Consider the following 16,824-nt stretch of genomic DNA (forward strand, 5'->3'; position numbering starts at 1 on the left):
AGTGAGGGAACACAAGCAGGGGGAGCGGGAGAGGGAGAAGCAGGCTTCCCGCTGAGCAGGGAGCCCGACGTGGGGCTCGATCCCAAGACCCTGGGACCATGACCTGAGCCGAAGGCAGACGCTTAACGACTGAGTCACCCAGGCACCCCAAGGAGTGGTTTTTAAAACTTATTTGGGAATGCAGGGGTAGAAGTTGCTTCATTCTTCACTGGTGACTTGTCCTAAGGACATCAGGCTTTATGGAAACTATAGTAGTAAAAAGGCAAAATGTATTAGTTAGTTATTGCTGTGTGACCGTATTACCACAGATTTTGCAACTTAATATACACTTATCTCACAATTATATGAGTTGGGAATCTGGGCACAGTTTAGCTGGGTCTTCAGCTTAGGGTCTCAATAGGACTGCAATGAGGTTGTTGGCCAGGACTGAGTTCTTATTTCAAGTTTTGACTGAGGAAGGATCCACTTTTCCACTTATGTAGTTCTTGGCAGCATTTAGTTCTTTGCAGCTGTAGGACTGAAAAAAAAAAAAAAAATTTTTTTTTTGGTGGCTGTCAGCCAGCGGTAACCCTCAGCTCCTTTCCACATGGGCTTGGTGAAATATGATTGCTTGCTTCCTTATAGTCAGCAAGAGAGAGGTCAGCAATACAGGCACTACATTCTTATGCATTATAATAACACATCCTATCTGTTGGTTAGAAGCAAACTTGAGATCGGGGAATCATACATGGATGTGCACACCAGGAGGCAAGGATCGTAGGGCCATTTTAAGAGATGGAGGTATGAAATTTAGGAGATAATCTGCTAAGTATATTGTAGCACATACTTAGAAAAAGGAAGCATAAATGTAAATGTTGGGGTAAAAAAGTATTTGCCTCATTTTTAGACCTGAGCTACTTTACCACTAGGTGGTGGTATAGTCCTTAGACTTAAAATTTAGCTACTGCATTTATATAAAGCTCTTTGTTCTAAATCTTTTCAATTAGGACTGAAGAGTTGGGTGCCTGCTGCAATATTGAAAATATCCCAGAGGGGTACAATCAAGGAACAGAAGAAGCAAAGGTTTGAAATTTTCTAGGGCAAAGAATTTTCATAATCTTGGCTTGCAGCATCGTAACAAGTTAAGGTCAGGTGGTCCATTCTAGTTACATGGTGTGGAGGAGGAGTTCAGGTTTGCCTTTGTGGAAGTTTTAATCTGAAAATGTAAAATGGGTGCTTAATGTTCTCTGAATTTTTATTCTTGATGGAATTGTTTGGATTGTTTCCAAGCAAACTCTGAACACTTGAGAATTTTCAGAAACTGCTGTTTTTCAAGTTAAAGTAATGTTACAAATCTAGTAGATACTTAGTTTGTAATCAGTGTTCTGATGCTAAGGTTTATTTTTATCATTAAAGAATATAATGCTTGTCCTATTCAAAGAAAATAGGTAATAATCCTGTTTAGAGAAAGGGGAGCGATTTTTACCATCTTTATAGGACTAAAATCAAGCAGACCTTTAGTTTGAGGCTCACTAAATAGGGCTGAAGATACTATTATAATAATGTATGTATGCCCCAAGTGTTGGTAATTTGGGAACAGTAACAGTATTAGATATGATGAAATTCTAGGAAAGCAGAAGAACAAGGTAATTTCTTTGGAAGTTGTAACAGATTTTGACCAAAATGAAATAAAATTTTCAAATTTTTTTCAGGTGATTTTAGGGTACAGAAACAGTTGCACCTCTGTGCTGTTTATCAAGATGAGATTTATTGAATAGCCTGACTGAATCTTTAATCTGTGTGGATTGATTTATATGAGATGTATCCTGAGTTGTAGACAGTATTTCCCTTCTGCCATCTAAAACCTTTTAGATTATTTGCATATTGCTGCTTTAATGTCCTGATTTTTAAAATACACAATAAAACTTATGGCATTTATTTATTTTTTTAATAAAAAAGGGAGGCATATGTACATACTTTAAAAAAAGAACTTTAATTCTTTTTTTCATACAAAGGACACTAAAGCTAAGGATGGTGAATTTGTAGCATGATTATTTTTGTTTTAGTCTCCAGAAAGTCCATCAAAGATGCTCTTCCCCTATAAGGTGCTCAAAGCCCTGGATCCAGAAATCTATCGTAATGTAGAATTTGATGTTTGGTTGGACAGCAGAAAAGGTAATGAAATATCAGTGGCGTACTGTTGAATCCTGACAGATCCAGGGAAAAAATTTTGCAAATTATTTCTGATGAGATGTTCTTAATGTACTGTTGTAAAAAAAAAAAAAAATAGCCTGGTACTTTTTAGCTTACTTGATACATGATTTTATTTTATTTTTTAAGAGATTTTATTTATTTATTTGAGAGAGTGAGAACACACCAGCGGGGGCGTGGGGGGCAGAGGGAGAGGGAGAAGCAGGCTCCCCGCTGATCAGGGAAGGGAGCCCTACTCAAGTAGGGCTGGATCCCAGGACTCTGGGATCATGACCTGAGCCAAAGGCAGATGCTTAACTGACTGAGCCTAGGCGCCCGGTATATTCTCATGATTTTAAATCCAGAAGAGGAAACAAATAGGTTTAGAAGTGGGAAGGGATCTTTTAGAATCTGATGTTTATCCAAGACTTTCAGTTTTACAAAGATTGTGTGGAAATCACTTTTAGATAACTTTTAAGAGTACGTGAAACGGGGCACCTGGGTGGCTCAGTTGGTTAAGCGACTGCCTTCGGCTCAGGTCATGATCCTGGAGTCCCGGGATCGAGTCCCGCATCGGGCTCCCTGCTCGGCGGGGAGTCTGCTTCTCCCTCTGACCCTCCTCCCTCTCATGCGCTCTGTCTCTCACTCTCTCTCTCTCAAATAAATAAATAAAATCTTTAAAAAAAAAATTAAAAAAAAAAAAAGAGTATGTGAAACTTGTTGGGGTGCCTGGGTGGCTCAATCATTAAGCGTCTGCCTTTGGCTCAGGTCATGATCCCAGGGTCCTGGGATTGAGCCCCGCATCGGGCTCTCTGCTCAGTGGGAAGCCTGCTTCTCCCTCTCCCTCTGCCCCTGCTTGTGTTCCCTCGCTGATGTCTCTCTGTCAAATAAATAAAATCTTAAAAAAAAAAAAAAGAGTACCTGAAACTTGTAACTGCAAATAAGTTTATCTTAAATTTAAAATGTTAAGACTACCCTCACTGGTAAATGAATAGGTCAGGTGTCTGCAAACTATGGCCTACAGACCAAATCCAGCCTGCCGGCTGTTTTTGTATGGCCCTGTGAGCTAAAAATGGTCTTTATATTTTTAAATGGCAGAAAAAAATATAAAAGAACAGTATATTGTGACACATGAAAATTATATGAAATTCAAATTTACTGTCCATTAATAGTTTTATGGCAGAGCTGAGTAGTTGTGACAAGGTCCTTATGACCCACAAAGATTAAAGTATTTACTGTCTGGCTCCTTAAGAAGCAAGTTTGCCAACTTTTGAAATAGGTAATTGTTTATCTCCTTCCAAGAGAAGTTGATCAAATTAGCCCTTAAAGCTCTGCTTTCAAGGTAGCCTTTAATGTTTCATATTCAACTTCTTGAACCTTGGTTAACTTAGGTATAGTTAACAATCTAACAATCTAGAATGAGGCTAAGACCCTGTGGAACACAGTAAGTTGTTAAAAATAACAGGTTACTTTGAAGAAGCTAGTGTTTTTTTTTGTTTTTGTTTTTTCTTTTTTTTTTTAATCGAGGTGTGTTACTTCAAATTGTACCTTACTGGTGTTTGACCAACTAAGATTACAACCTCCCAATTTCCACCTATCTATGTTCTTTAGCACAAAACTATTTTGGTATCTCCTTAATTGACTATAGAAATGAATATCAAGAGTAAGAGAATGACCCTTTAGGACCCCCCCCCCCCCGATTTTACCTTATAGTAGTAGCATTGTCAAAAACACTGGTAAAAGTAAATTAGAAAATTAAATGATGTAAAATGGGAAAGGAACCAGTTCGGATGAGCTTGAATCTTCATTTTCTTTTAATAGAACTTCAAAAATCTGATTACATGGAGTATGCTGGGAGACATTACTATTTGGGAGACAAGTGTCAGGTTAGTTTTAATCTTTTAAAAACTCAGTCATTTGTTTCTCCAAGGTTGTGGTTTTAGTCATTAATATAAGTTCAACAAGGCTCATTTACAAAATGCTAAAAAAGTTCTAATGTTCGTTAAATTTTAATTACAAACTTATGTAAGAAGATGTAAGGATCTTTCAAAAAAAAATGTAAGGATCTTCCAGCATGTGCCACCTCTATTAAATCAGACTGGATGGCAGTGATTATCAACCGCTTTAATAAGTAGATACTGAAATCTGTTTGGGGAGAAGTTGTACTTTTGTTTGGCAGAAGATATATCTGTCAGTAGATTGGAGATTGGATGTATTTTTAGTGTCTCCTATCCTCTTTCAGGTTCGCTTGGAATCAGGTGGAAGATACTATAATGCTCATATTCAGGAAGTTGGAAATGAGAACAATTCAGTAACAGTCTTCATTGAAGAATTGGCAGAAAAGTAAGAATACGATGGTTTGTTAAATTACTAAAATCTTTGGCTCTTGATGCCTTTTTGTAATATTAAATTGAGAATTACCAGATGATAGTAAGAAATCCAGTTACATCTGGTACCAGCTTAAGATGACTTACCTCAGATTGTTAAAAGCACATGCTGAAGAATGAAATCTCAATACACCTGTATATGAATAGTTTCCAAATCCCTAGGCCCTAGCCAGTTTACTAGAAATATTAAATACAACAGAATTCTGGTATAAAACTGTTCATACTAATGGAAAGCTAGTTTGCTGACTGAGCCTCTGCCTATACTAAGATAAGCTAGTCTAGTCATTCTCAAACTTTAACCTGCCCCAGAATTACCTAGAGAGCTTGTTAAAACAGATCGATGAGTTCCATCCCCAGAGTTTCTGATTTCAGTATGTCTGTGGGAGGGCCCAAGAATTTGAACGTCTGACAAGGTTCCAGGTGATATTGATGCTGTTGGTCCACTTGAAGAACCATTAAACTTGCTTATGCTGCCCTTATAATAACCAAAAAAATCTCAGTAGCTTAAAACAATAAAGTTCATTTCTTGCTCATTTAGCATTTTATAGTGCATCAGCGAAGGGGAGACCCAGGCCAACAAAGGCTTTATCTAGACAGTCTTCCATGATCACAGGGAAGAAATGAACATGATCAACCATGTGCTGGTTCTTAAAGCATCTGCCCACGTTTTATTGGCCAAAGTGGATTACATAGCTGAGCCAGAAGTCAGTTGGGTGGGAAAATACAATCCTCTTCCAAGGAAAGGCAACAAATATTTGTAGACTACTCTATCACAGTATTTCCTCTGGAATGTGATATGTGCTACAAATAGCTGTAAAACTGTACAAACTACTCTTAGGTTTTCTAACCTAAAAAGAAAACCTCAATAGGGTAGCTAGTGTCAACAAGTTTAAGTAGAATACACTTGAAAATGAAGCGGGATGGGTGAGGGTATATATATATCCAGTGAGAATTAAGTCTTGCAGTGGCTTATGGTGGTGTCTTTAACTTTAAGGCATGTGGTTCCGCTGGCTAACTTAAAACCAGTTACCCAAGTCACACCTGTTCCTGCCTGGAATGCTATGCCCAGTCGGAAAGGAAGAGGTTACCAGAAAACTTCTGGGGGCTATGTCCCAGAAATGGGTTTGTATGCTGAAGGTTTTTATTATAGCCCCCTTCTTGTACTTATATCTTTAAAAAGAAAAAAAAAGACAACATAGATAAGTCTTGTTCTCTGGTAGAGTTTTTCAACTTAGGCGTTACTGACATTTTGGGATGGATAGTAACTTTGTTGTGGGCAGCTGTCCTGTGCATTCTGTGCATTGTAGGTTGATTAGCATCCCTGGCCTCTATTCACTATGCCAGTAGCATCCTTCCCCATAGTTGCAACAACCAGAAATGTCTCCAGACATTGCCAAATGTGCCTCAAGGTGGGGAGGGGCAAAATTGCCTGTGGTTGAGAACCACTGTTCTACAGGACTTCGTATAAACTTAAGCTGGAGTGGATTTTAGACTCTAAAACTTTAAGGGAATAGATTTCTCAAGGAACTAGGAAAACACCTCATAGAAGCAGCCAGTGACATTAATAGGCATAATTTCTTGGAAAATAGGTAATGTAGGTGACTGGCCGACTATGTTTTGATGATCAGAGCCACCTGTATTAAAGATAGTTCTGAGATGTCCATTGATACGGAAATTACCTGCTGGTTTTGCCCTTCCAAATGGAAGATCTAGTACATCCTTAAAGAATACAGACGTTCTCTCCCTGTATTTATTTAGTTTGTTCCCTTAAAAAAAAAGTTCTACACATTTGGGGAGGGGAGGACTGGATCTTTTGCTTTGGTTATGAAGCTTATTTGGCTGCTTCTTTGTTTGCCTGGAAGCTATGTCAGAGATGGACATGAAACAACGGAAGAAGATGTTCAAAAAAGTTAGAGGAAAAGAGGTTTATATGACTATGGCTTACAGCAGGGGAGATGCCCTCCTCCCTCCCAGGCTTCAGCACAGTATGCATTATGGGCATGACCCTCCAATGCACTACCCACCGACAGCTGGCAGTATTATGTCTAATGAACATTTTCATCCTCAACATGCATCTCAGAGACAAGGTCGGGGATATGGGATGCCCAGGTAAGGCTTAACTGACTTTCAAGATAATGTACATCTCTGTTTACGTATTGTTTTTTTTTTTTTTAAGATTTTTTAAAATTTATTTGAGAGGGAGAGACAGAGATAGAGCATGAGCAGGGAGGAGAGGGAGAAGCAGGCTCCCCGCTGAGCAGGGAGCCTGATGCAGGGCTCCATCCCAGGACCCTGGGATCATGACCCGAGCCAAAGGCAGAAGCTCAACTGACTGAGCCACCCAGGTGCCCCTCTATTTATGTATTGTCAATAATTCCTGGACAGAATTACAGTAGAATTTAGAAATGTCTTAGCAGTTTAGCTCCCTTTTGTAATGTCGGCATAGAGGATGTAACTGATGTATACTTAAATTTTTGTCAAATGAATTTATTGGGAAATTGTATTCTCACTGTCTACAAGGAAATATGGAATGGTTGAAGACATGCTAGGGCTATCAAGTTGAGTGCCATGTATTTGGCTCTGTATCCATTAATAATGGATAGACCTAATGCCAGTAGTGAGGAGAACACAGCTCTTTCTATTAGGACAATTTTATTTTTTTTAAAGATTTTATTTATTTATTTGTTTGACAGAGACAGCGAGAGAGGGAACACAGGGGGTGTGGGAGAGGGAGAAGCAGGCTTCCCGCAGAGCAGGGAGCCCGATGCAGGGCTCGATCTGAGGACCCTGGGATCATGACCTGAGCCGAAGGCAGATGCTTAACAACTGAGCCACCCAGGCACCCCATTAGGACAATTTTAGAAAGATGTGTTAATTCTGTTTAAGTATAAAGATTGACGACTCAAGCACTAGTGAATAAAGAGTTTTGTTTTCCTTTCTCTTCATTCTTAGGGATTCATCTCGCTTTATAAACAGGCATAACATGGAGGGCCCTAAAGTTGGTTTTTACCCTGGCCCAGGTAAAAGATGTTGCCAGAGCTATGATAACTTCTCCTATAGATCTCGGTAAGTGAATTTTAAATGTTGAAAATCAGAAAATGGGTACGTTTGGCTTCATTGCTGAACAACAAATACATGGATTAAATTTTTTAGAAGTGTCAACACTGAGATGTTTGAACTGTTATTTAGAAATTAGAAATGTTACCACCAAATTTTATCATTTTTTCCCCTTTTCTCTGAACTACTTAATACTTAAGTTCCTTTAGACGTAGTCACCGCCAGATGCATTGTATGAATAAGGAGTGCCAGTATAGCTTTGCCCCCGAGAGTGGACAGATGCCCAGGGGCTTGGAAGAAACCATTACCTTTTTTGAAGTTGAAGAAGGGGATGAGACTGCTTATCCAACTTTACCTGTAAGTAGGTCAAAGATTTATTCAAAAAAGCTGTTTACTTTCTCTCTTTTTTTTCTTTAAAGGCAGTGTGGATAGATTTTAGGTTTTGACAAACCACCAAATAAAGCACTTCTGGAAAACATGAATTTTTATCTTAGAGTTTTTAAAATATGGGAGAGGAGAACTTTTTAAAGCTATTAGAGAAAAGGGGTAGAGGTGGACCAATAATTTTGCCTTACATAGTATGGGCTAATATTTTGTTTTCTTGATCATTTTCTCATGTTTTTTGATTCTAAAGTCCATTAAGATATATTTATAGCTTTATTTCCTGGACTGCATGTCTATGTGTGTGTCTTTGGTACAGAATCGTGGAGGGCCCTCTACAATGGTTCCTGCTGCTTCGAGATACTGTGTTGCAAGGCGAGGACGTAGCTCGGGCAAACAGACTTTGCATTCAGAGGAGGGCAGTGGCCAGAGTGACAATGGTGAGTCAGTTACAGTTAAATGTTTCTTTAAAAGATGATTCTTGTGGCATTAACACATCAGGGCTCTGAAGTAGATTTAAAGTTTTGGTTTCAGGGGATCTCACACTGTTCTGGTAGCTCATTTTGAACGAGTTATCAGTTCTTGTCTCAGAGCTTGCTAGGTGTTTGAAGATGTTTTGGTCTTTCTCAGAAGGACAGACTTCTATTTCTATAGGCCACCACATTGTCACAGTTTACTTTCAGCTCTCTCACTAGGTCTTCTAGTGAATTTTGATTTGGTGAGATTTTGGTATGGAAAATACCCATTCCTTATTAGGAAGGCACTATTTATGTTATGGTGAGGACTGTTTGTTTGTAGAACTACTTTGGGCTTTTCTGTGACTAGCTGCTATTTTATGAGACTATTTTATGAGACTGCTATTATGAAAATAATTTCGTTGCCCAAAGAAGTCTGCTTGACTTACAACGTTACTGTTCATTGTATCCTATTGGTCATCCACTGTACTAAAGAACTATATTTATAATTTAATATATTACTTAACTGCATCCCTCTAAGGAATATGGTATCCTTGTTTATAAGGAAATTGAGGTACAAAGGGTAAATGACATGGCCAAAGTCATACCCTTTGGTAAGTGGCAGAGATTTAACTTTTTTATAACAGTTTTATTTAGATATAATCCACATACGGTATAATTCACCTGTTTAAAAAGGGTTTAAAAGTCACCTGTTCAGTGATTTTAATATAGTCACAGAGTTGCATGACCATCACCACAATCAATTTTAGAACATTTTTATCACCCCAAAAAGAAATCCTGTACTCGTTAGCAGCTTCTCCCCATTCCCCCCCCCCCCGCCCCCAGCCTTAGGCAACCACAAGTCTGCTTTCTATCTTAATGGATTTTCCTATTCTGGACGTTTCATATAAGTGGAATCATGCAATATATGGTCCTTTGTGATTGGCAGAGGTCAATTTTGAATTTGGTTTGTCTGACACTAAAGCCTGTATGTATGTCCTTAACAGTTGCTGTGGTGCCTCTCACCATGGGGTGTGCTTGTTTTTACCATTTTACTGTAAAATGATGTATGAGTGACAGACAATTCTACTGAAACAATTCTGGAGGAATTGGGTGGATTAAGGAGGTTTGAGGCAGTCTCACTGACTTGATTTAACAGTCAAGTTCTTTATTTTCTTGTGATGTTTTTCTGTGTACATGTGTAGAAGAAAATAGGTATTTCTAGGAATTTAATGAGGACAAAACATCTAGCACAAGAATGACCTGTGAAGACTTTGTCCCCATGCATGTGCTCAAGGACGTGTACTCTCTGCTCTTTTACTCAGCATGACCCTTTCGTCTTTTCCCTTTAGCTTGGTGGGTACCTTCAGATGTACTGCTCACCTGTAGTGGCATATTCAAAGTAACCAAATCTTTGTTCTCAACTTAAATCCTGCTGTCTGGAGTGGTTGCATGTATGTGATTGATAAGTGACTTGTTTAAGAATCAAATCCAGTTTTGACCTGTGGGGTTTATTTGGTGGAAAACTGTCCAGTTGATGATTAACTTTCTCTGCATTTCGATGGTATAGTATAGTCTTAACAGCAAAATACTTTAGATCACTGAGCCATCCTCTTGAGAACAAACCAATTTTAAAAAATGTATTATTTACTTAAGACAGGCTGAGAAACAGATGAGGCATGATATACCCCTTTAATGTCCACCTAAGCATAATATGGGTTATACTCTACAGACACCATTTACTATATATCATGCTGTGTTCTTTTCACCCCCTATGATCTGGGTACTGTTACCCTATTTTATCATGCAGAAATTGAGGCACAAAAATTAAATAACCCACCTAAAGTGATAATAAGTTAATCAGGATTCAAATGTAGACAGCCCTAACTCTAGAGCCAGTGAACTCAATCACCATATTCTACTGCTTGACTGGAAAAATTGGATACAACTGGGTTTTTACCTCTGCCTGAACTTTTTTTTTTTTTTTTTTAAAGATTTTATTTATTTATTTGACAGAGAGAGAATGAGAGAGAGCACATGAGAGGGGGGAGGGTCAGAGGGAGAAGCAGACTCCCTGCCGAGCAGGGAGCCCGATGCGGGACTCGATCCTGCGACTCCAGGATCATGACCTGAGCCGAAGGCAGTCGCTTAACCAACTGAGCCACCCGGGCACCCTACCTCTGCCTGAACTTTTAAGAACCAAGGGAATTTTCAGAGGAGAAATTTGTCCTGTTTATAGTCAATATCTGGCTTCAATATCTGTTGACTAGTATGAAAGTTCAAATCATTTGTTTCAAGGATGTATACATTTTAGTTCTGAATATATATCCATAAACCTTGAGAAAAAGCAAGTGCTGGCCATCTGGCTCTGCTGAGCTAAAAAGCCCTACATAAACACTTCTTCTGTCTTTTTTTTTTGTAGGGAGATATCATGAAGAATATATTTATCCTTCAGGTCAGTGAGATCTAGATATAATCTGACATTCATCATTGTTTATACAATTTTAAATTATAAAATAATGCTCATTTTTTACTTTACTTTGGCTATATTCTCTAGAACCAGACTATGAAACCTCAGGTGTTTATAGCACAACTGAATCTACAGCAAACTTGGTAGGTATTTAATAAAAATGGCAAGCACTTTATATCTCCTACTGTGTACTAGGGCACTGTTCTAAGAGAGATACATATAAATGTATTTAAATCAGAATAATCCTATGAGGTAGTTAGGGCTTCATTCCCATTTTGTAGATGAAATTAAGACCCTGAAATTAATCTATTTAATGATACTTCTAATGTGCTGATACAAGAGGAAATTCAAACATTGGCATTGATGATTTTTTAGAGGATTTTATTATGATTTTTCTGTAAGAATGGGCCATAAGTCTCAGTTACTTCATATAACAAAAGTTTGTTTCTCGGTTATGCTTCGTATCCAGTGGAGGTCTACAGGAGGGCTCTGCTCAGGAACTCAGGCTGATAGAAGCTCCATTCATGGTTGCCAAGGAAGGAACCAAAAGGTAGTGAATGGTGCCCTGGCTCTTACAGCTTCCACCTGGAGATGACACCTGTCACTTTCTTTTTCATTAGCCAGAATATGTTCCATTGAAGTATTAACTTAATGCGTGCCTGAAAGTCAAAAAGTTGGAAATATTTTAACAGTGCTAAGGACCACAACATTCAACTCATACTCCCTCCCACAGGCAAAAGACGATTCCACCTCAAGGGACGCAATCCAAAAATCTTATTCAGTGTAATAAACTCAGAGCCCAAGGTTTCTGGGAAATGTGTAGTACTCTGTGCATTGGGTCCAGATGTGGCTCATCTTCATCTGGAGGCCTAAAACCAAAGACACAAAGTTATTTAACTGCTACATACCTAATTTATAACGGTGAAGCAGGGACTGAAAAATGGCAGTAAAAATTCCCATTCAGAAAGGGGGGAAAATGGGAGAAATAGTTAATGACCTTTAGCAATTCTGACATCATGGACAGACATTGTGAGGGCCCCCAACCTAGGCATGGGGATTGTCCCCTGGAGGGGCTCTCTGATTCATTTTGTTTCTGGGGCTCTTGGTTGCTCCAGGGCCCTTTGTTCCTTGGCCATATTTGAAGTAGGCTTTGGGGAATAATCCTTCTTGGCAGCTGAGCAGCTTTCTCAGCCTGCTTCTTAGTTGGAGAAAATTAGGAGCCCAGGGGTTGTTTTATCTCAGTTGGATGGTTTTAGTTCTGCTCATAGTTTCTTTGGCTGCGTGATTAATTTATTCTTCTTCTCTCTGTGATTCCTCTTGGTTTCATATGCCAGTAGCCATACTGACAATTCTTTTTTTTTAATAGATATACTACTTAGATTTGCTATAATTTGCTTTCTTATCCCTGTGTCTCTCTGATTGCAAGTACCTTGACCTTATCAGGGGTGGAGGAGCCATACTTTTGGAGGCTTTTCCATGAGCCATTTTGTCCAATTGCAAGGATTCAGTGGGTGTTGCATTCTTAGTTGGACTCTTGCTTTGAAATATCTTAATGCAATCAGATTTTAACAATTTGATTTTTGCTTCAAACCCAAGTTTTAACTGCTTTTTGTTGTCCAAAGTATTTATCAGTTTTATATTTTACAATTTTGGTTTGAAGCAATTGCATCTTCAACCCCGTAAGTCCCTGTATTCAAGGATTCTCTATTCCCTTTCATTCCTACCTACAAACTCCTTTCCTGTACACATCTATCTTAAAAAATGTTGCTAAACTCTGCCAACAGTAATCAAAACACAAAATTAACACTGTTTTCCAAACCTCCCCTAAGAGACAAAAGTTCATTCTCTCCTTTTCAAGTTAGGTTTTTGTTACAGTAGCACCGTACCCTACTTCTAATTACCAAATTACTGTTTCAGTCAAGCTAAGTTATGCTGCAGTAACACCCCCCACCCCAAATCTTAGCAGCTTAACACAGGACAGTTGTTCTTGCTCATGTTCTATGTCTAGTGTAGGTTGGTAGCAGGCTTTTGTTCATCATAGTCACTCGGGGGACCCAGGCTGATGGACGTGTGCTTTCACAGTCACTTTGCTGGACCAAAGATAGGGTAATTGAACACTGGCTTTTAATATTTCTGTTCATATTGACCAAATAAGTCATGGGGCCAGGAAGAACAACTTACCATGTACCCAGGAGAACTGGAATATTTGTAAGAACTTGAATAACAACCCTCTGTTCTCTAATTATGGTTAATCTTAACCTCACATACTAAATTTTTGTTTACACTGTTTAGGCAGTACATCTTTGGAATGAAGAAAACTATGATACGTGATTTCTCTTCCCCTTATTTCTCCTTCCCTTTCCTTTTCCCTTCTAGAGAAATAGTTTTTCTTCTCACTGTGCCATTACTGTTCTCATCATATGCTTCTTAGGCCATTTCTTGAAATAGCCACCCCAGTGAAAAAACAAGTAAAAACCTCACCATCAAGGATGACAAGAGTAGATATTTAATTTCTCTCTTTTTTGATACTTAATTTCTTTCTGTCCCTTTAATTTCATTTGTCACATGTTCATTTTTGTTCTGAACTTACTTTATCATACATCCCCAGTAGCTTTCAGTCTCTTCAGGATGTGCTCCACTCCCACTCCCCAGTCACCAAATCTATAGTAAGTTTCTTTCTTTTTTCTTTCAAAGATTTTATTTATTTATTTGACAGAGATAGCGAGAGCAGGAACACAAGCAGCGGGAGTGGGAGAGGGAGAAGCAGGCTTCCCCCCGAGGAGGGAGCCCGATGTGGGACTTGATCCCAGGACCCTGGGATCATGACCTGAGCCGAAGGCAGACGCTTAACGACTGAGCCACCCAGGCGCCCTCTATAGCAAGTTTCTAAGTAATTTTATTCACAGCATGCTGTGGGGAGAGGACCAGTGCAGGACTTAACAGATGTCCAGGCACACAGCCTCCTAAAAAAAAAAAAAAAAAAAAAAACCCTGTAAATATTTATTGCTATTTATTTCTGTGCCCAACTCTCAACTAAATCCTTCTGTAGAATTGTTTAGCATTCACACTGGGCCCCCTGAGTTAAAGCCAAAGTTTACTTTTTGGCAGGTGCTTTGGTTGTACTTGAAAACTGACTTTAGAAATGTGCAGTGGCAGTATCGTAGCCAATGAGGTTTATCTGAGGAGTGATTATTGTTAATAGAAATGTGCAGTCCATGGTAAGTTAGGCTCATCTTTGTCACAATATGATTCCTCTTGTTCTCTGTGATTACTTTCCTTGATTGCCTCTGTGCTCTTACCATTGTTAAACCAATTTCTGCTAGGTTTTTTGTTTTTGTTGTCATGACAATTAGTCATGTATAACTGAGCCCTTTAAAAATCATTTTTACTTTCAAAGACCTTGAGCCAGAGGGGAGTGGTGTTCGGATTATACTCCATCCTGCTTAGATAGGCTACAGCTGAATAACCAGATATATCCACCCTTGTCCCAAGCTACATTTTTAGATGGAATGCTTTTGTTTAGTAAAACTGTTGTTGGTCCTACTAAGTTTGAAGCTTTTAAGGCAAGAAAGGCCACTGAAAAAGTGTTTATAATCCTCCGCTACATTTTAGTATCTACACTGGACTAGAATTGGATACGATCAGGTTCTCTATAGATGGGAAATAGCATAGTCACCTAAATCAGGCACTGGAGTGATACCTTTTGGAACGTTATCTTAGTAGTTGCTTCCAAATCTGAACACGTTCAGGACAGATCACTTTTCACTTAATTTTAGGAGATGTTGGGACAAGTCAGATCTTTTATTGATATGTTGTTTGGTTTCTTGATTTACCCTTACTTAACTATATTTCTATATTCATCAAAGTCTCTTCAGGACAGAAGACCATATTCTATGTCTCCTCAGGACACAGTTACCTCATACAACTACCCCCAGAAGGTAATCTTAATAGTGTTATCAAGCAATCACATGGGTGGGGGGAATGACTTTTTTCTTTTTGTTCTCCTTGTCCTTCATCATATTTAAGTATTATTGCACTTTTTGGTGCCTGGCACGGTGATCAGTAAAATTCATTCGAGAAATTGATTATCTGCTGTGTTCCAGACATTGTTCTATGTGCTGGCGTTTGACTACTCATAGTCCTTCTATTCCAAACCTCTTATATAACGAGTGAATTAATATAAATTACTGGTTAAGTCTCTCATGTACTGAAACTGAAATGTAAAGAATAGGGAGCTAGCATCAGAAAGGTTGCTGAAACCATGGGAGCGAATAAGATAATCCTGGGGAAAGGAAGAGATTTGAGGAGAGCATCCAGAACAGAGCCTGTAGATCACCAAATTTTAGCAAATGGGTAGGGAAGGGATAGTTAAGGAGAGAGGAAAAGTAGGAGAGTGTAGTACTATGGAAGCCCCAGGAAGAGAATGTTTCAAGGAGTAATCAGGTGTCAGTTGCTGCCAGGAGGTCAAGCACCATAAGGACTAGCAAGAGTCTATTAGGATTTGTTGCCATGAAGACCACTGGTGACTTTGAATACAGTTTCTGAGGACCAGAATGGGTAGCAGCCACACAGCAGTGTGTGGTAAGAAAATGGAGACTGCATTGAGAGCAGCATGTTCAAGAAGTGTGTGTTAACTATGTAGTGAATATCTCTCTCTGCACAGTGCTGTATTGGGTGCTGCAGCCTCATCAGAAAAAACAAATTGCAGTCCCATGAAGTTTACACACAAAAAAGCAAAGCACCTTTTCTGTTAAAAAAAAAAAAAAAAGTATGTGTTAGCGTGGGGAAATGTATCCACATGTAAAAACAAACATAGCAATCTCTGGATAATGTGTAGGAAATCCAGAGATTACCTGTTTGGGGAGAGGGGAGGGGAACTAGGCAGATGGAAGATAGGGGTTGGAAGGAAACATTTCATTGTATACAATTTTATACTTGATTTTTGAATCATATTAATATATTACTTTTTCAGAAAAATAAATTTAAAAATTAAGATTTTAAAGTTAATTGTGCTCTTTTAAAAGAAATAACCTCATATACGGTTTACATAAAGATTGATTTCTCAGTATTTTCGTTATCCAAATACTATATCTTGAAACTTAGAATCAGATAAGAGACTAACAGTGTTTGAGAAATCACTAAACTTTTCTAAACTTTTCTTCTGCACTTACAGATGATGGTAAATTCTACAGCAGTTGCAGCTTCTTGTGCCAATAGTGTTCCAGCTCCAGTCTTACCTAACTGTGCAGCAGCTAATCAAGCTAGTAGTACCCCTTCAGTTTCCTCACAGAATGCTGTACAGCCTCTATTTGTGTCTCCACCTATACAAGGCAGGCCAGGTAGGTTATTGGTGGTGGCTTACTTTGGGAAGCCTCTTTTCCTGTTCATGAGCATGCACATACAACAATTCTAGTGATTAGATAGGATTACTTTAATTTCTAGTATTAAATTTGTTTAACCTACTTAATAAAGTATGTTCTGTATTTGAGGAATCCATGAGATTTCAGGGCCAGGGTTTCAATTTTTTCTTGCAAATTTGGCTTTGATATAATTTTGTAGCTATTGTTTTGCTACCTTACTGAAAATTTAGAGGACTTTACTAGTTAAACTTTAAGTTTTATTATACAGGAATTAAAGTAGAGGTGTTTAACACTTCACAGAATTCCTGAAAAGTTTGCAGTAAAATACTTTTCTGTATAATGAATCATTTTCCCATGAATGTTGTAAGAAAGAATATAGGCTCTAGGATTTAAGAAACTTAGGTTAGAATTTTGGTTTTACAACTCACTACCTCTGTAATTTTGGACAAGTTATTTAGCCTTACCTATGAACTCTTGGGGGTACTGGTAGTACCAATTTATAAAGTGGTCATGAAATTCCAATGAGTTAATATAATTTAGAATTC

General features: G+C 38.5%; 1 protein-coding gene across 1 annotated transcript in view; it reads left to right on the forward strand.

Moving 5' to 3' along the window:
- Positions 1 to 16,824, forward strand: part of ALG13 (ALG13 UDP-N-acetylglucosaminyltransferase subunit) — a 65,356-nt gene that overhangs the window by 32,520 nt on the left and 16,012 nt on the right. Inside the window, 14 exon segments of the mRNA XM_035007334.1 lie at positions 987 to 1,062; positions 2,046 to 2,154; positions 3,991 to 4,055; positions 4,412 to 4,512; positions 5,551 to 5,678; positions 6,419 to 6,665; positions 7,509 to 7,622; positions 7,814 to 7,970; positions 8,314 to 8,434; positions 10,872 to 10,904; positions 11,007 to 11,062; positions 11,389 to 11,469; positions 14,786 to 14,857; positions 16,093 to 16,258. Coding sequence (XP_034863225.1) covers positions 987 to 1,062; positions 2,046 to 2,154; positions 3,991 to 4,055; positions 4,412 to 4,512; positions 5,551 to 5,678; positions 6,419 to 6,665; positions 7,509 to 7,622; positions 7,814 to 7,970; positions 8,314 to 8,434; positions 10,872 to 10,904; positions 11,007 to 11,062; positions 11,389 to 11,469; positions 14,786 to 14,857; positions 16,093 to 16,258 — 1,526 coding nt within the window.

This window comes from Mirounga leonina, unplaced genomic scaffold (assembly GCF_011800145.1).
Source record: "Mirounga leonina isolate KUSES-001 unplaced genomic scaffold, KU_Mleo_1.0 Mir_101664, whole genome shotgun sequence".
Lineage (NCBI taxonomy): Eukaryota > Metazoa > Chordata > Mammalia > Carnivora > Phocidae > Mirounga > Mirounga leonina.